We start from the raw sequence: 12,269 nt of genomic DNA on the forward strand, positions 1-12,269 counted from the left end.
TAAGTTCATAGATAAAAAAATCCCCATCAAATGTGTATTTTCTTTGTGGCCAACTTAAGTGTGAAATTGCTAATTTCTATTTTGCAGTATGATGATAGCTTGCTGATAATATCAGAGGATTATATTTTGATGTAAGCTCACATAGTTATGATGCCTTAATTAAATGTTTGGAAATAAAACAAGTTGTTGAGCTATGTACAATTTTTGTAACTTAATTTCTTTTTCATGAAAGTCACACAGAAATAGATTTTTAAAAATTTATTAAATCTATTAATCTAATCCAAATGCTGTCCTTCTATTCAAATAATTGTACCAGTATAGCATGTTAGTGTGAAGCTCCAACACATTCGTGTCTTGTGATTTTATTTTAGATGTATAAATTTTACTTGTTGGTCATGAATTTAGTTTCTGTGGAAGCCAGGAGGTAGAAACCCTTTATTATTCCAGCACTGCATGGGACTCTGCACTACTGTATCAGGAAATCTCAAGTAACACTTTTATGACGCATGAGGATATTATTCTCTGCAAGCAATAACACACATTTCTATTTCCCCAGCAATATCCACATAATCAAACATTCACAAGTGCTTTACAAAGAATTTAATTAAATAGTGTGCAGAGTGACTGGATGCAGCATGTACACAAGCTGTTAGATATTCAGTAGTTCCCAATTTGCAGTTAGTGCAGAACACTTTTGTGCAGTAATATGTTGAATGATATTTCCATCAAAATGTGCATTATCACTCCTCCCTTTGTACCTTACTCCTTAAAAATGACACTAAAACCTTAACAGATGTCACCTCCAGAATCATAGGATACCTTGCTCAGGGCTCTAATGGTGTGATAAACAGGGAAATACAAATTCTCATGTTGAGACTTGAACATCACACATTGTTCCTCTGAAATGAAGCGTTTATTACTCCCCAGAGAAAGATACAGATTATTGTGTCTTTTACCACAAAACTAGACGTGGTTGGAATTTTATTTAAAGGTTGTAGAAATTTTTGAAGCTATCAAAGACCAACCACTGAAAAATTAACATTGAGACTTGGATATTCAGAATTTAGATGTAGACAATAAGAAGCAAAAAATTTCATGACGACGAGTATTTTCAGAGACCATTCTGTCAGTCAGTGGAGATTAAGAAAGTCTCTTTGGCATTAAAGTGTAGTGTATCAGTCTCTGTACTAGGAAATGATAGTGTGCTCATATTCACTCAACATTATCGGTACCTGCAGGGATTACCATTCTGGAAACTGACAGGGTTATCTAATATGTTTTGTTTTCTCTCTCAAAAAAGCCCTTTCAGCAGTAGCCAGTGCGTGAAAGGACTTTTCAGGCTTGCAGAGAAATGGGGCTACGTTGGATGAAAGTGATTTAAAATATCCCTCTGTGGCTGCCTTCCTGCAAGGCACTTATCTGTCCATCAGATTGGAAGGTTTTGTTGGTGTGTCAGTGTTGTAAAGTATCAGTCCAAACCAGAAAAGCAATAACAATGACACAAACACTGAAAGACAGTCTGTAATTAGCCTATAAATGTGTTTAGTGTGAGACCTCACCCTTGTTTCCCAGTTCTGCAAGAGTTTTTCCAGTTTATTACTGGATGACACTGACAAAATCTATCCATTTTGGCTGGAAAGAAAGACCAAAAACTACAAATGAACCAAAAGGAGAATAAAGAGTTGAAAGGACCAGTGAAAAATAGGGACTTGGTTTTACTTTTGTGCTTGTTCTTTCTGTGTTTAAAGGGAAGTGCTGGAAACTTAATTGGGGTAAATAAGAACAGTATTCATCTTCTGAAGACACCTTTTGGGGGAAAGTTTAATTGGTGTAAGAGAAGTTATGGCTTCCTTTAGAGAGTTGAGAATGGGAAAGATCCCTGTTTAATGTTAATGAAAACTTACCATTAACTTCAGTGATTCCACGTGGTAATGTTTGTGTCTTTTTTTTCACTCCCATCCCTATTCCTTCTTTGTATAGCAGACAGGAGCTTTTCATTTTGCATGTAATGTATAAAAAATTGCAGTTATTCTAAAAAAATAGTACAGTTCAAGCTTCAACTGAAGAAGAAAAGGAAAACATGTAGTTTCGAATTTACATGCCTTATTTTGAGCACCATGTTTTGGATTTTTCCTTTTTTTCTTTAATTAGGCTTGTGTTCTAGTGTTTGCTTTTCTATAAAATATTTATTTTTTAACATTTGAAGTGTGTCTCTGTGATTTGGATGTTTTCTGCATGTATTGGGAAGTAGCTACTAGACTTGCCTTGAATTCACTAGGAGGCTGGTATTTTTATGCTTCTTAAAGCAGGCCCTTTTTAGGAATGCCAGAATATGCCCAAATTCTCATTTCCCAGTATTTCAGTGGCAACTTCCTTTGAATCTTGGAGCAGGACTTCTGTTTGTTCTCCAAGCCAATTCCAGCACATGCATTGGCAAGCCAAAACAGACAAACCTAGGAGAAGTGTCAATGCTGTAATACAATTTATAGTGTTATTTAGAATAATTAGGTCAGAATTTCACTTGTTCATGTTAGGAAGTCACCCAGTGAAGGACCACCTAGACAGACTTGTGATAACTGCCAATGAACTAGCTTTGGAAGCAGAAGTAGTAGAGACAAATGAGGGAGGAGTGTGGCAGCCAGGCTAATTAATTAAGAAGTCAGGCTAATTAGTTTGACTGGAGGGAGCAACATGCTGATGTCACATTGCAGCTTCCAAAATGCTGTCTGATTTGCACATGGGTTGTACTGGGCTTCAAATAGACAAACAAGTTGTTTCTGGGCTCTTCCAGAAATTTTTTGCCATGAAGCAGAGTTGTGTATTGGTTCGTTTATGAACCTATATTGAACCTAAGGAAATTTACTGCAATTTTAGATTTCTTTCCAGACTGGTAGTCAATTTAGTTCCTTTTCAATCGTGGCAGTAAGATTTTTATAAGACATGTATTGTAGTATTGAGTTGTTCAGCCTCATGCCACAGGGACAGATTCCTTGGTGCTTTTTTTAACTCGATGAAGGACCATCCCATATTGTTCCTAATATTTTCTCAATAAATACAAAACTGAACTACAGTTCCTTAAGTTGCATATGGTTCCATTGTTCCAGCTGGCAGGGCTGAGAGGTGGCTGTCAGCAGTCTTGCTCCCAGAGAATGCATGCTAGCAACAGTGTACATTGTAAAATGCCTTGTTCAGTAAGAACTGGGGATTCTGAACATTTGCCATTTTTCTTGATGTTATGAAACGATATTTCTTCAGTGCACCCCTAAATGTCAGTCATTACATACAGTTTGATGTGTAAGATGTTCATAAAGGAGTTGCTTTAATGAAAAGATAAAAAAATGCTTGTAGTAAGAGTCTGTGTTACTGTGCTGATATGGTATAGTAAACATTTGAAGCAGTATCAAACTCAGAAGTAAATCAACAAGGTGTTGTAAATAAGCTGGATTCTATATAAAAACCTTCGTTAGAAATACTTAGTACTGTATTACATCAATAACATGGTTATCATTTGTGAGCAGATAGTGGCATAAGATAAAAATGAATACTTTATTAATGTTTCCTAAGAAATACTACCAGAGTGCTTTTTTTTCCCCATGTATGTTATATAAAATGCTTTTAGTGATGATTTGTGGTCCTTCTTACAATAGCTCTTCAGCATAGTAGCTCCCACAAGGAGTTAACATATATATTTTCTGTTTCTAGATCTGTTGGCTGTGCCTAAGCATCCATATGCTGCTATGGAAAACTGGGGACTGAGTGTTTTTGTGGAGCAAAGGATACTGCTAGATCCAAGCATTTCTTCTATTTTATACCTACTGGATGTCACCATGGTCATTGTACATGAGCTATGTCATCAGGTATTTAAGGTGTTCACATATTTGAGCTTAATGTCAGAAAGCATGTGCTTTTCAGAACTGAAAATGAATTTGTATTGTACATATGAATGGTTGTGAATTCTGTTGTAGCTGGAATCCATGGAACATGGAGATCTGTAAGACAAATCCCTCCAACACAGAAACTGTGAAGACTCAAAATGGGTTTAGAAGAGAAAACTGGTAGCAATAAACAGCTTCTCTGTCTTCCGTAGCAGTATATTCTGTGTGATGTGTGTCACTGTATTTGTTACTGGTATGTAGAATAAATTTGTTGATAGCAGATTCATGCTAAGTTTCATGTTCATGTCAAAAAATATTTTGGCTGAAATCAATTTAGTAGTAGTCTTTGTCTTCTGTGGTATATACATATATCCATTTTCTCTTTCTTAGTTTTTTTTTCCCAGTTTGGTATTGACCCTCTCTGTTCACCAACAGTGGATAAGTGAGTCTTTATGTGTACAGAAACTATTGTGTCAATAAGAAAACTTAAAATAATAAACCCGTATTACAATTTATTTTACATTTTTCCCATCTTCTTATCTCAAGCTAAACACATTACAAGTGTTAGTAATATTGAATTGAATGCAAATGTTATTGAAGAAATTTGCTACAGGGGCAGGAAACGCTTTCTTACACTCCTAAGAGGCATAATCATAGCCTTCAGGTTAAAATGAATGAAATCCTACTGTGTAATCACCATGGCTTACATCTGTGAATTTACACAGTATTCTTTAAAGGCAATGCAAATTCTTAACACTTTCTGCAAATAAAAAGTACCATGTGAAAGGAAGTCATTGAAATGGCGTTTTGGGAGATGAACCTGAAAATAATGCTCATTGGTCAATGAATATGAAGTCCTCAACTAAAACAGGAAATTTTTATTGAAAGTTACTGCTGGTTTGATCTTGATACTATCACCTGATTTTGCTATAAGCTCTTCACTGTGCAGTGTAATAGAGTAGTACACAGTTCAGCTAGAAAAATTACAGTGCCTTAGGAACCATGTGTGGAAAACATACATTAGGTCATCAAGTCCCAGCTCCTGTGAGTATTGGATTTTTCCACGTGATGTGTTTGTAGTGCCAGGTTCTGTGCTCCTGATTACAGGGTTATATGGCTTCCCTTAAAAGCTTTTGATTAAATCTGATAGTAAGTAACTATTCCCAAGTGTTCACCTTAAGTCTTGGTTTTTCTGAAATAGTTTCATTACTTCCATTTATTCTTTGCACTGCTTTGATAATTTCCTCTGCTTCCAGAGCAATTTGTACTTCAGATATGGGCAATTATCACATCAGTAACTGGCCAAGTTTGTTTATTTAATTCTCATAGACACTGAAGCCTTTTTGCATTGTTGTGGGAATTTTAGAGGATCATGAAGTGAGCAAAAACTATAGGTGAATTTATTTTAAGGTAGAAATATGATCATAAAGTGCATTTAAGTGACCGTAAAACTGCAGATGAGGAGGTTTACTTGATGTCCATGTTGATATTACTTCCAGCGCTGTTTGCTTAATTAAAAGTAACTTCCTCTATTCCTGTTGCTGCTGGTTCTGTTTCAGTACCATGCAGATTAGGTATTTGCTCAGCTACTTCACTGGGTAGCTAGACAAGACAGAAAAAATTGAAGTTAAAGGACCATTTTTTCTACTTTTTGGATGCAGAATTGTCACACAGAATATGGATTATTCACCTGCAAATAAAGTTTAAAGGGAGAAAACTAAAAAAAAATATAACATAAAAACCACTGTCTAGTATCTTCATCACATTGTCTTTATTTAGCCCTTTTTTCTATCTTTATCTTACCATACTCAGAAGCCCCTCAAGGAGCTCTAAATGATACAATCTTAGATGAAAATGTACTGAACCAAGACCAGGTTAGGTCCAGGATCTCTTGCCTCTGCTGTTTAATTGTTATTTATTCACGGCATTTTTCATTGTCTTTGGCTGTGCATCATATCACCTGTTAGCCTCTGGTGATGCATTAATATTCTTCCCCTTCACTCATTTTTACACATAGAATAACAAAAATTAACCAAATTCTTTCTGGTGCAAGCAAAACTGGAATCCACATTGCCAGTTTTGGTTTTTATTTATTGGGGCTTTTTTTAGATTTCAGGGAAGGGGAAAATGAAACTCTTCTAAAATTTGTGTGGATTTTTTTTTTAAATTTTATTTTAATTGTGTCATTGTCCAGTTTCCCTGACTTTAAATCCATGACTTCAAGATTTATGGAACATATCTGAGCATGTAGTAAACTGATCTGTATGAGAGACCTGTTACTTAGAGTAACACAGCAATTTCTTTGCTAATGTTTCCAAGATTAGAGAAACCAGATTAATATTAAAAATCTGTATTCTTGCCTTTAGATTTGACTTTTTAAAAATTGTAATTACCAAACCTGCTCTGTATTAATGCTTGAGCACAGTCCTCAAGACAGATAAAAATGAGAGACAGCGCTGCAAAAGGAAAAATTCAGTGGTTGCTAAAAGCCAAGTAAAAAGTGTGTAAGAAAGGATTTCGTGTCCAGTTTCTTCATAGCTGACTTCTCATGTTTGACCAGGTATTTTAGGTACACGTGTTGGGAGAGATGCAATAAAGTTACTTCAGTAGTGTTGGTTCAATAGTTTTGTAGGGTGCTATTTTTTGATATTTCAGCTTGAGTGTTCTTTCAGAATATTTATTTGTTTAATTAAAAAGAAAATTGGTCATAAGTGTTTTGGCATAAAATCTTGTCCTACGAGCTCCAAAAGATGAGTTGGTCAAAACACATGTATTTCCACCAGCTTAATTTGATAGCCTGAAATAATTACCATAATTTATTAAAATAATTCTTTTAAGGTAGTAATCAGTTTTATTTGCATATCATAGATCAGTTCCACCTATAGCCTTTGAAGAAAGAGTAATTTGAATTTATACATCATTATTTTTTGTGATAGTTTTCCCACCTGAGCACAAAACTTGGTGTGACAGATTGAGTTACAGAAGCATGAAAGCAGAAAGAAAATTAAAAACTTCTAAATCAACATTTTTTTTTAATAATCTCTAAAAAAAAGTATAGAAAAGAGTGTCCTTTCAGTGTATCTGTAAATTAAGTACTTTCTGCATATCAGGTTGAACATAATACCTGAAGGAGAATAGAAATTTATGTGATCAATACATTTCAAAATGAAGTGATGGTCTTCACTCCAGGGAGATAGAGCCTATAGTCAAATACATAAATAAATAAATAATTACTTAAAGAAATTTAATTACAGTTTTCCTTTGAGACATGTAACACCTAGGAAGATAATGGCACCTTTCTGCTGGAAAATTTTGGCTTTCTTGCTTACAGCCTCTGGGTACTGCTCTGTCTCTGACATCCATAACTCTCTCTGATACTGTTCAAAAGTAGTTAAGTGAATTCCCTACATTGTCATATTGATATCACATACCGGTTTAATGCCTTTAAAACAATTCTTTCTTTAGGTGGATAATTAAACAAATAATTTTAATTATATCATTAACAAATGAACCCAGAAAACTCAAAAAGGAGTAGAAGAAATTCTCTTTTGTAGCACCATAAATTAATGTTAGTAATTCAAATTACAGGATGAGGTATTATGGACTTTAAAACCTTTATTTCCTAAAAGTCTCTCTGACTAGTCATAGTTCAAAATGACAGTTGTACCACTGGTTTCATATTTGTTCAGTAGTACTCCTGTAATTCAGGAAATAAACTCTGTTATAATAAATGCTGTTATGTTTAGTCATTAGAAATCATTTAAGCAGCCTACTGTGGTATGAATTTAGCTTCCATACTTCTTGGTGTATGAAAGTTATATTCATTTTATTGTTTTAAATTCTGCAGAAGCTATATGAATATATTTCTAGCATTGCTTTGTCTTTTCAGTTAAATGTTCTTAAGATCAGGATCTATGTTTAGTGGCTTTGTAGAGAGTTAATTTATTGATAGCCTTCAACTACATTATGCATACTGAGTGTGCATTAAGTTTAGCTTCACATAGTGTATGAACATGACTTCTAGCAACCTCATCTTTTTTCTCTAAATTCTTAAGGTGGTATTCAGAGACATTCATTGCCATTTTTTTATTCATTGTTTTCATTTGAATTCTGTTTGCTGAACCTTATGTGGATTTCTGGTAATCTTCCAGCTAGTCTGGTCTTTGCTTGCTAGTCTGTCCTTTGAAGCTCCAGTGTTCACATCAATACGGATCCTTCTGTGCATGTCATTCTCACTCCACAAAGACATGCTCAGAAGTGACATCTTTCATTCAGGTCCCAGACAAACCCTTCAAACAAGCCAGCTGTCATGAAATCAAACTGCTTATGGGCCATCTCTGCTTTCACTCTTTCCTCACTCTCATTACACTTCAGCATCAGTTCCTCTGCTCTGACCTGAGTTTTTCCCTCTAGAATACTTTCTGCTCCCTCTTTGTATTTTTAGAGCTTGCTTACACATGAAAGCTCAAAATTATCTCTCTAATATTTTTATAAATATTAAGAGAAAACTGGAAGATAATGTTACTTCAACAAAGTTTTGTTATTTTTTTGGCAGAAGAGGTGCTACAGAGAGTATGAAATAGGTTTTCATAATACTGTCAATGTTTTTGTTCTTACCACTGGTGTAACATTATTCAGGTTACATATTACAAGCATTTAAATAATAATTTGAACAGGATCATCCATCAGCAGATAGAATATATGACATCTGGTTTCCTATGAATTCCAGTCCTCATCTGTTTTCCAGTGATCATCCTAGCTCTGTGTAAAATCCCTCTGACACCTACAAGTCCTGTACTTGTGAGAGTGAGAGTTGTGTCTGTTGAGGTATACTCTGTGAACAGGTTGTGTTCCTGCCTTGCCCTCAGCTCAGGCCCTTATCCTCTTTTCAGCTGATGATCTTTATTTACTTGTGGAGTTCATGGAGTTTAGTTATCCTCGAGATTTCTGTCCATGATAAATTAGATTGAAGTCAGTGGGGATGTTGAAGAATCATCTGGAGGAAATGGGAAAGGCAGGCAGCTCAAGTAGGGCGCCTTTGAATATACACAGGTATGCTGTGCCATTTCAGATACCTCTGCTTCTGATGGCTGTTTGTGAAGGCTGCTCTTGTCCTTTAAGTCATGTCTGAAATTTCCTGGGCCTTTGTGGGTATCTCACATACCCTAGTATCTACTGTAAATGCCATCAACTTCCTGCTTTTTAGCTTCTGAGTCCTACCCACAGAGAGCTGGCATTGTTGTGTAAAGCTGCTTTCTTTAAGAAACCTGCCAAGGAGAGGAGCATCAGTAGTATGGTAGATGTTAGTGGGCAGAGAGCAGGGAGAAAGAAATGCTAAAATTTAGGTCTGGGGTGGAGAATGTGTTCCCATTCTCATATATATGGGTTTTTTTATTCACACTATGCATCATGAAATTCCCATGTAATGGATCAGATTACTTGAGTTAGAAGCCTTTTTCTGTCCAGTGTGTATGTTAGTCTGTTAAACCTAGGTGAGCATCTACTTCAGAGAACTAAACTTGACACTGTGAATACTGTCCTCAATGGTTCTTTTGCCCTGCTTGTTCTTTTCTAATGTTTTACTTCATTAACTTGTTCATCCTGTAATGTTGAATTAATTAGCACAGGGGAAATACAGTTAGTGAATTTCAGTGTGAGGTAAAAACTACTGTTTTATTAATACAAGTGGAGAATGTGTTTGTCTAGGTGAAATATATGCAAACATGGTTTCCTAAAGGTTGTTAAAGTTGTTCTTGTGAACTTTTTGTTTTTCCAGTGGTTTGGTGACCTTGTGACTCCAGTTTGGTGGGAGGATGTGTGGTTGAAAGAAGGTTTTGCTCACTATTTTGAGTTTGTTGGGACAGACTACCTCTACCCAGGGTGGAACATGGTAAGTCAGTTCTATTTTGTTAGTGTGGAGACTCCACAGAAAAGTTGCTCTGCTGTTAGACAGGGACTGCTGAAAAGTACCAAATGATGCATACAAGCATCAGATGTTGAATGAAGCAAAATTGCAAGGTGTGAAGTAATTTTACAGCATTGCAAAAGTGTAATCTGCAATTTATTGCAAAAGAAATAATGTTGTGTCTATCGTAACCCAGCATTAAAATAGCTACTGTCTCTCTGCTTAGAAATATTTTTGATTAAAGCAGTTATGATTTAACATGGACTATTTTTTAAAACATTGAGAACATTGAATTTTATCCACAAGATAAATTGGAAAGAAATGTTTGGCTAAAACATTCTATGAAAATGAGCATATTTTTTCTTACAGTATTCTGTTCTTGTCTCCCTAAATATACTCTTTTAATCTTCCTGCTATTGTTTGCATATCTAAAGTAAATGTTAAATTAACATTGGTTGCATAAATTGAGAATTTATGTTTTGGTATGGTTTGTAGCTGTACACAGTGGGACATGCTTTTTCAACCGTGTGCAAATACAGGAACTCTCTGAGGGAACTGGGAATTCCATAATGGGACATTATTTTGGAGTCCTTCTGTTATATCATATTGTTTCTTGACAGAATTTTTATGAATTGCTGTAGTCTAGCTATATTATATTTGTAAGAAAAATAAGAGAGATGAGACCTCAGTGCAAGGAATTCATATATGAGACCGTGTTGAAGGTTCCAATAGAGATTTTTATTGTCCTTTGGACGCGTGCTAATGTTTGCTAACCTTTTGTGCTTATATATGTTTGATTATGTGGCAAAACATTTATTATAGGTCATGATTGTCTGACAGAGTTTTTGGGGCTTGGATATTTTGCTTAAGCTCTTAAAAACTAATGTTTGAATATTTTTTCCATTTCTATGTGCTTTCTTGAGTATACTTATCCCATTAACTTATGGCACCATAAAATGAAGATGCTATAATTATGAGTTAAAACCAATTTAAAAAAAATAGTTGTATACAGGTTACTCTTGAGTTAGTTATGCTTCTTGTGAAATTTGAATTCTTTGTAGTATTTTAATTTTTTCTTTCAGGTGTCAATTATGATTTATAATTGCATTATGAAAAGGAAAACAAACCTTTATTTGAATTGACAACTTTGTTGCATAGGTAGGCTTGTTGGGTTTCCCTGGGTTTGGCTATATTAAAACTCATTCTATTCATCTTTATAAAGAACACAACCTGAATTACAATGTAATGATTCTAATTATGAATGCAATGAAATCTGGCAGGCCTTTGTGTTTTTAGTATAGTGAAGTGTCATAGATGACAACATTTATACACTGAATTTTATCTTCAAATCATCAGTCATTTGTTCTTCACATAATCAGTCTAACAAATTCAGAATTACTATGCTTAAGAAGTCATTTGGAATATAGTATATTTGCTTGAAATTTCTGTGGAATGAATATAATGTTCACTGTTATGCAAATAACATGCCCATCATGTGAAATCTTGGCATTTTAGCAGAATACAAGCAAGAAGAGTGGATTGAGCAGGGGATGGCAGTTAAACTGGGAAATCAGAAATGTGCTGCATAAATTAGAATTAACTACGTAATATTGCTGTGCCTGAAAAAGTATTAATCTATCAAGTTTTTCCTTAAATTAAAAAAAAAAGAGAGACATATATTGTTCATAAGGCTTTGGATATCTTTGGCCTTTGATATAAAAATGATCATATTGACATATTTAAATGATGACAAAATGAGATGAAACTCAAAATGGCTTAATCATACTTCATTCTTTTGCAGACTACTAGAGTAGGAATCAATACTGTTGTGTATCAGCATGTTGACTACACATATTGTAGGAAGAGGAAGCAAGAGTTACAGTTACTGAAATTTGTCTTGCTGAAAATTTTGTTATTGCTATAAAGTGCATTTGCTGTTTAAACATATTGACTGACATTTGTAAACTTGAAAAAATTAAAGCAATCATGTGTAAAAAGAGAAACTGTTCCAAGCAACTTACTGTTTTTTACAAGAGAAGGATGAAGTACAAGTTGCAAAAACAAGAACTAGAAACCTTATTTTCTGTCATGATGGCCAAATAGTGCAATATTCCAATATTCTGTTTGGTGTTTTGTCAGTAGTAAGTCACACCTATGAATTATAAATAAAAAAATGTATCATGTATGTTACCACAGCTCTTTGTGTCAGGAAAACAGTGATAAACTAAAATCCTCTTTATTTCTAAAGAATTGGGAAAGTCAGATAGCTAACTTCTTTTCCTCATAATTTTGAAATGTTAACCTTGAAGGTTTGCTCAAGATGCCCATGGATTAAAATGTCAAAATCAGCTTATTTTTAGCTTACTAAAGACTTTTTGTCGCATTCTTTTTTGGATAATTGTAGAAGCAGAAGACTGTTAGTGCATTCCAGAAAAAGCACTTTTGTCTGGAAATGCAACTTGGGCAATGGATACACCTGAAAAAATGGT

The 12,269-nt window shown here is 34.6% G+C and overlaps 1 protein-coding gene across 1 annotated transcript in view; it reads left to right on the forward strand.

The window, feature by feature from the left end:
* The window catches only part of TRHDE (thyrotropin releasing hormone degrading enzyme), a 209,891-nt gene that overhangs the window by 75,838 nt on the left and 121,784 nt on the right, over positions 1 to 12,269 (forward strand). Inside the window, exons 4-5 of the mRNA XM_059472905.1 lie at positions 3,703 to 3,857; positions 9,652 to 9,765. Coding sequence (XP_059328888.1) covers positions 3,703 to 3,857; positions 9,652 to 9,765 — 269 coding nt within the window. The remainder of the gene's footprint in view (positions 1 to 3,702; positions 3,858 to 9,651; positions 9,766 to 12,269) is intronic.

This window comes from Ammospiza nelsoni, chromosome 5, assembly GCF_027579445.1.
Source record: "Ammospiza nelsoni isolate bAmmNel1 chromosome 5, bAmmNel1.pri, whole genome shotgun sequence".
In the NCBI taxonomy this organism is placed as follows: Eukaryota; Metazoa; Chordata; class Aves; order Passeriformes; family Passerellidae; genus Ammospiza; species Ammospiza nelsoni.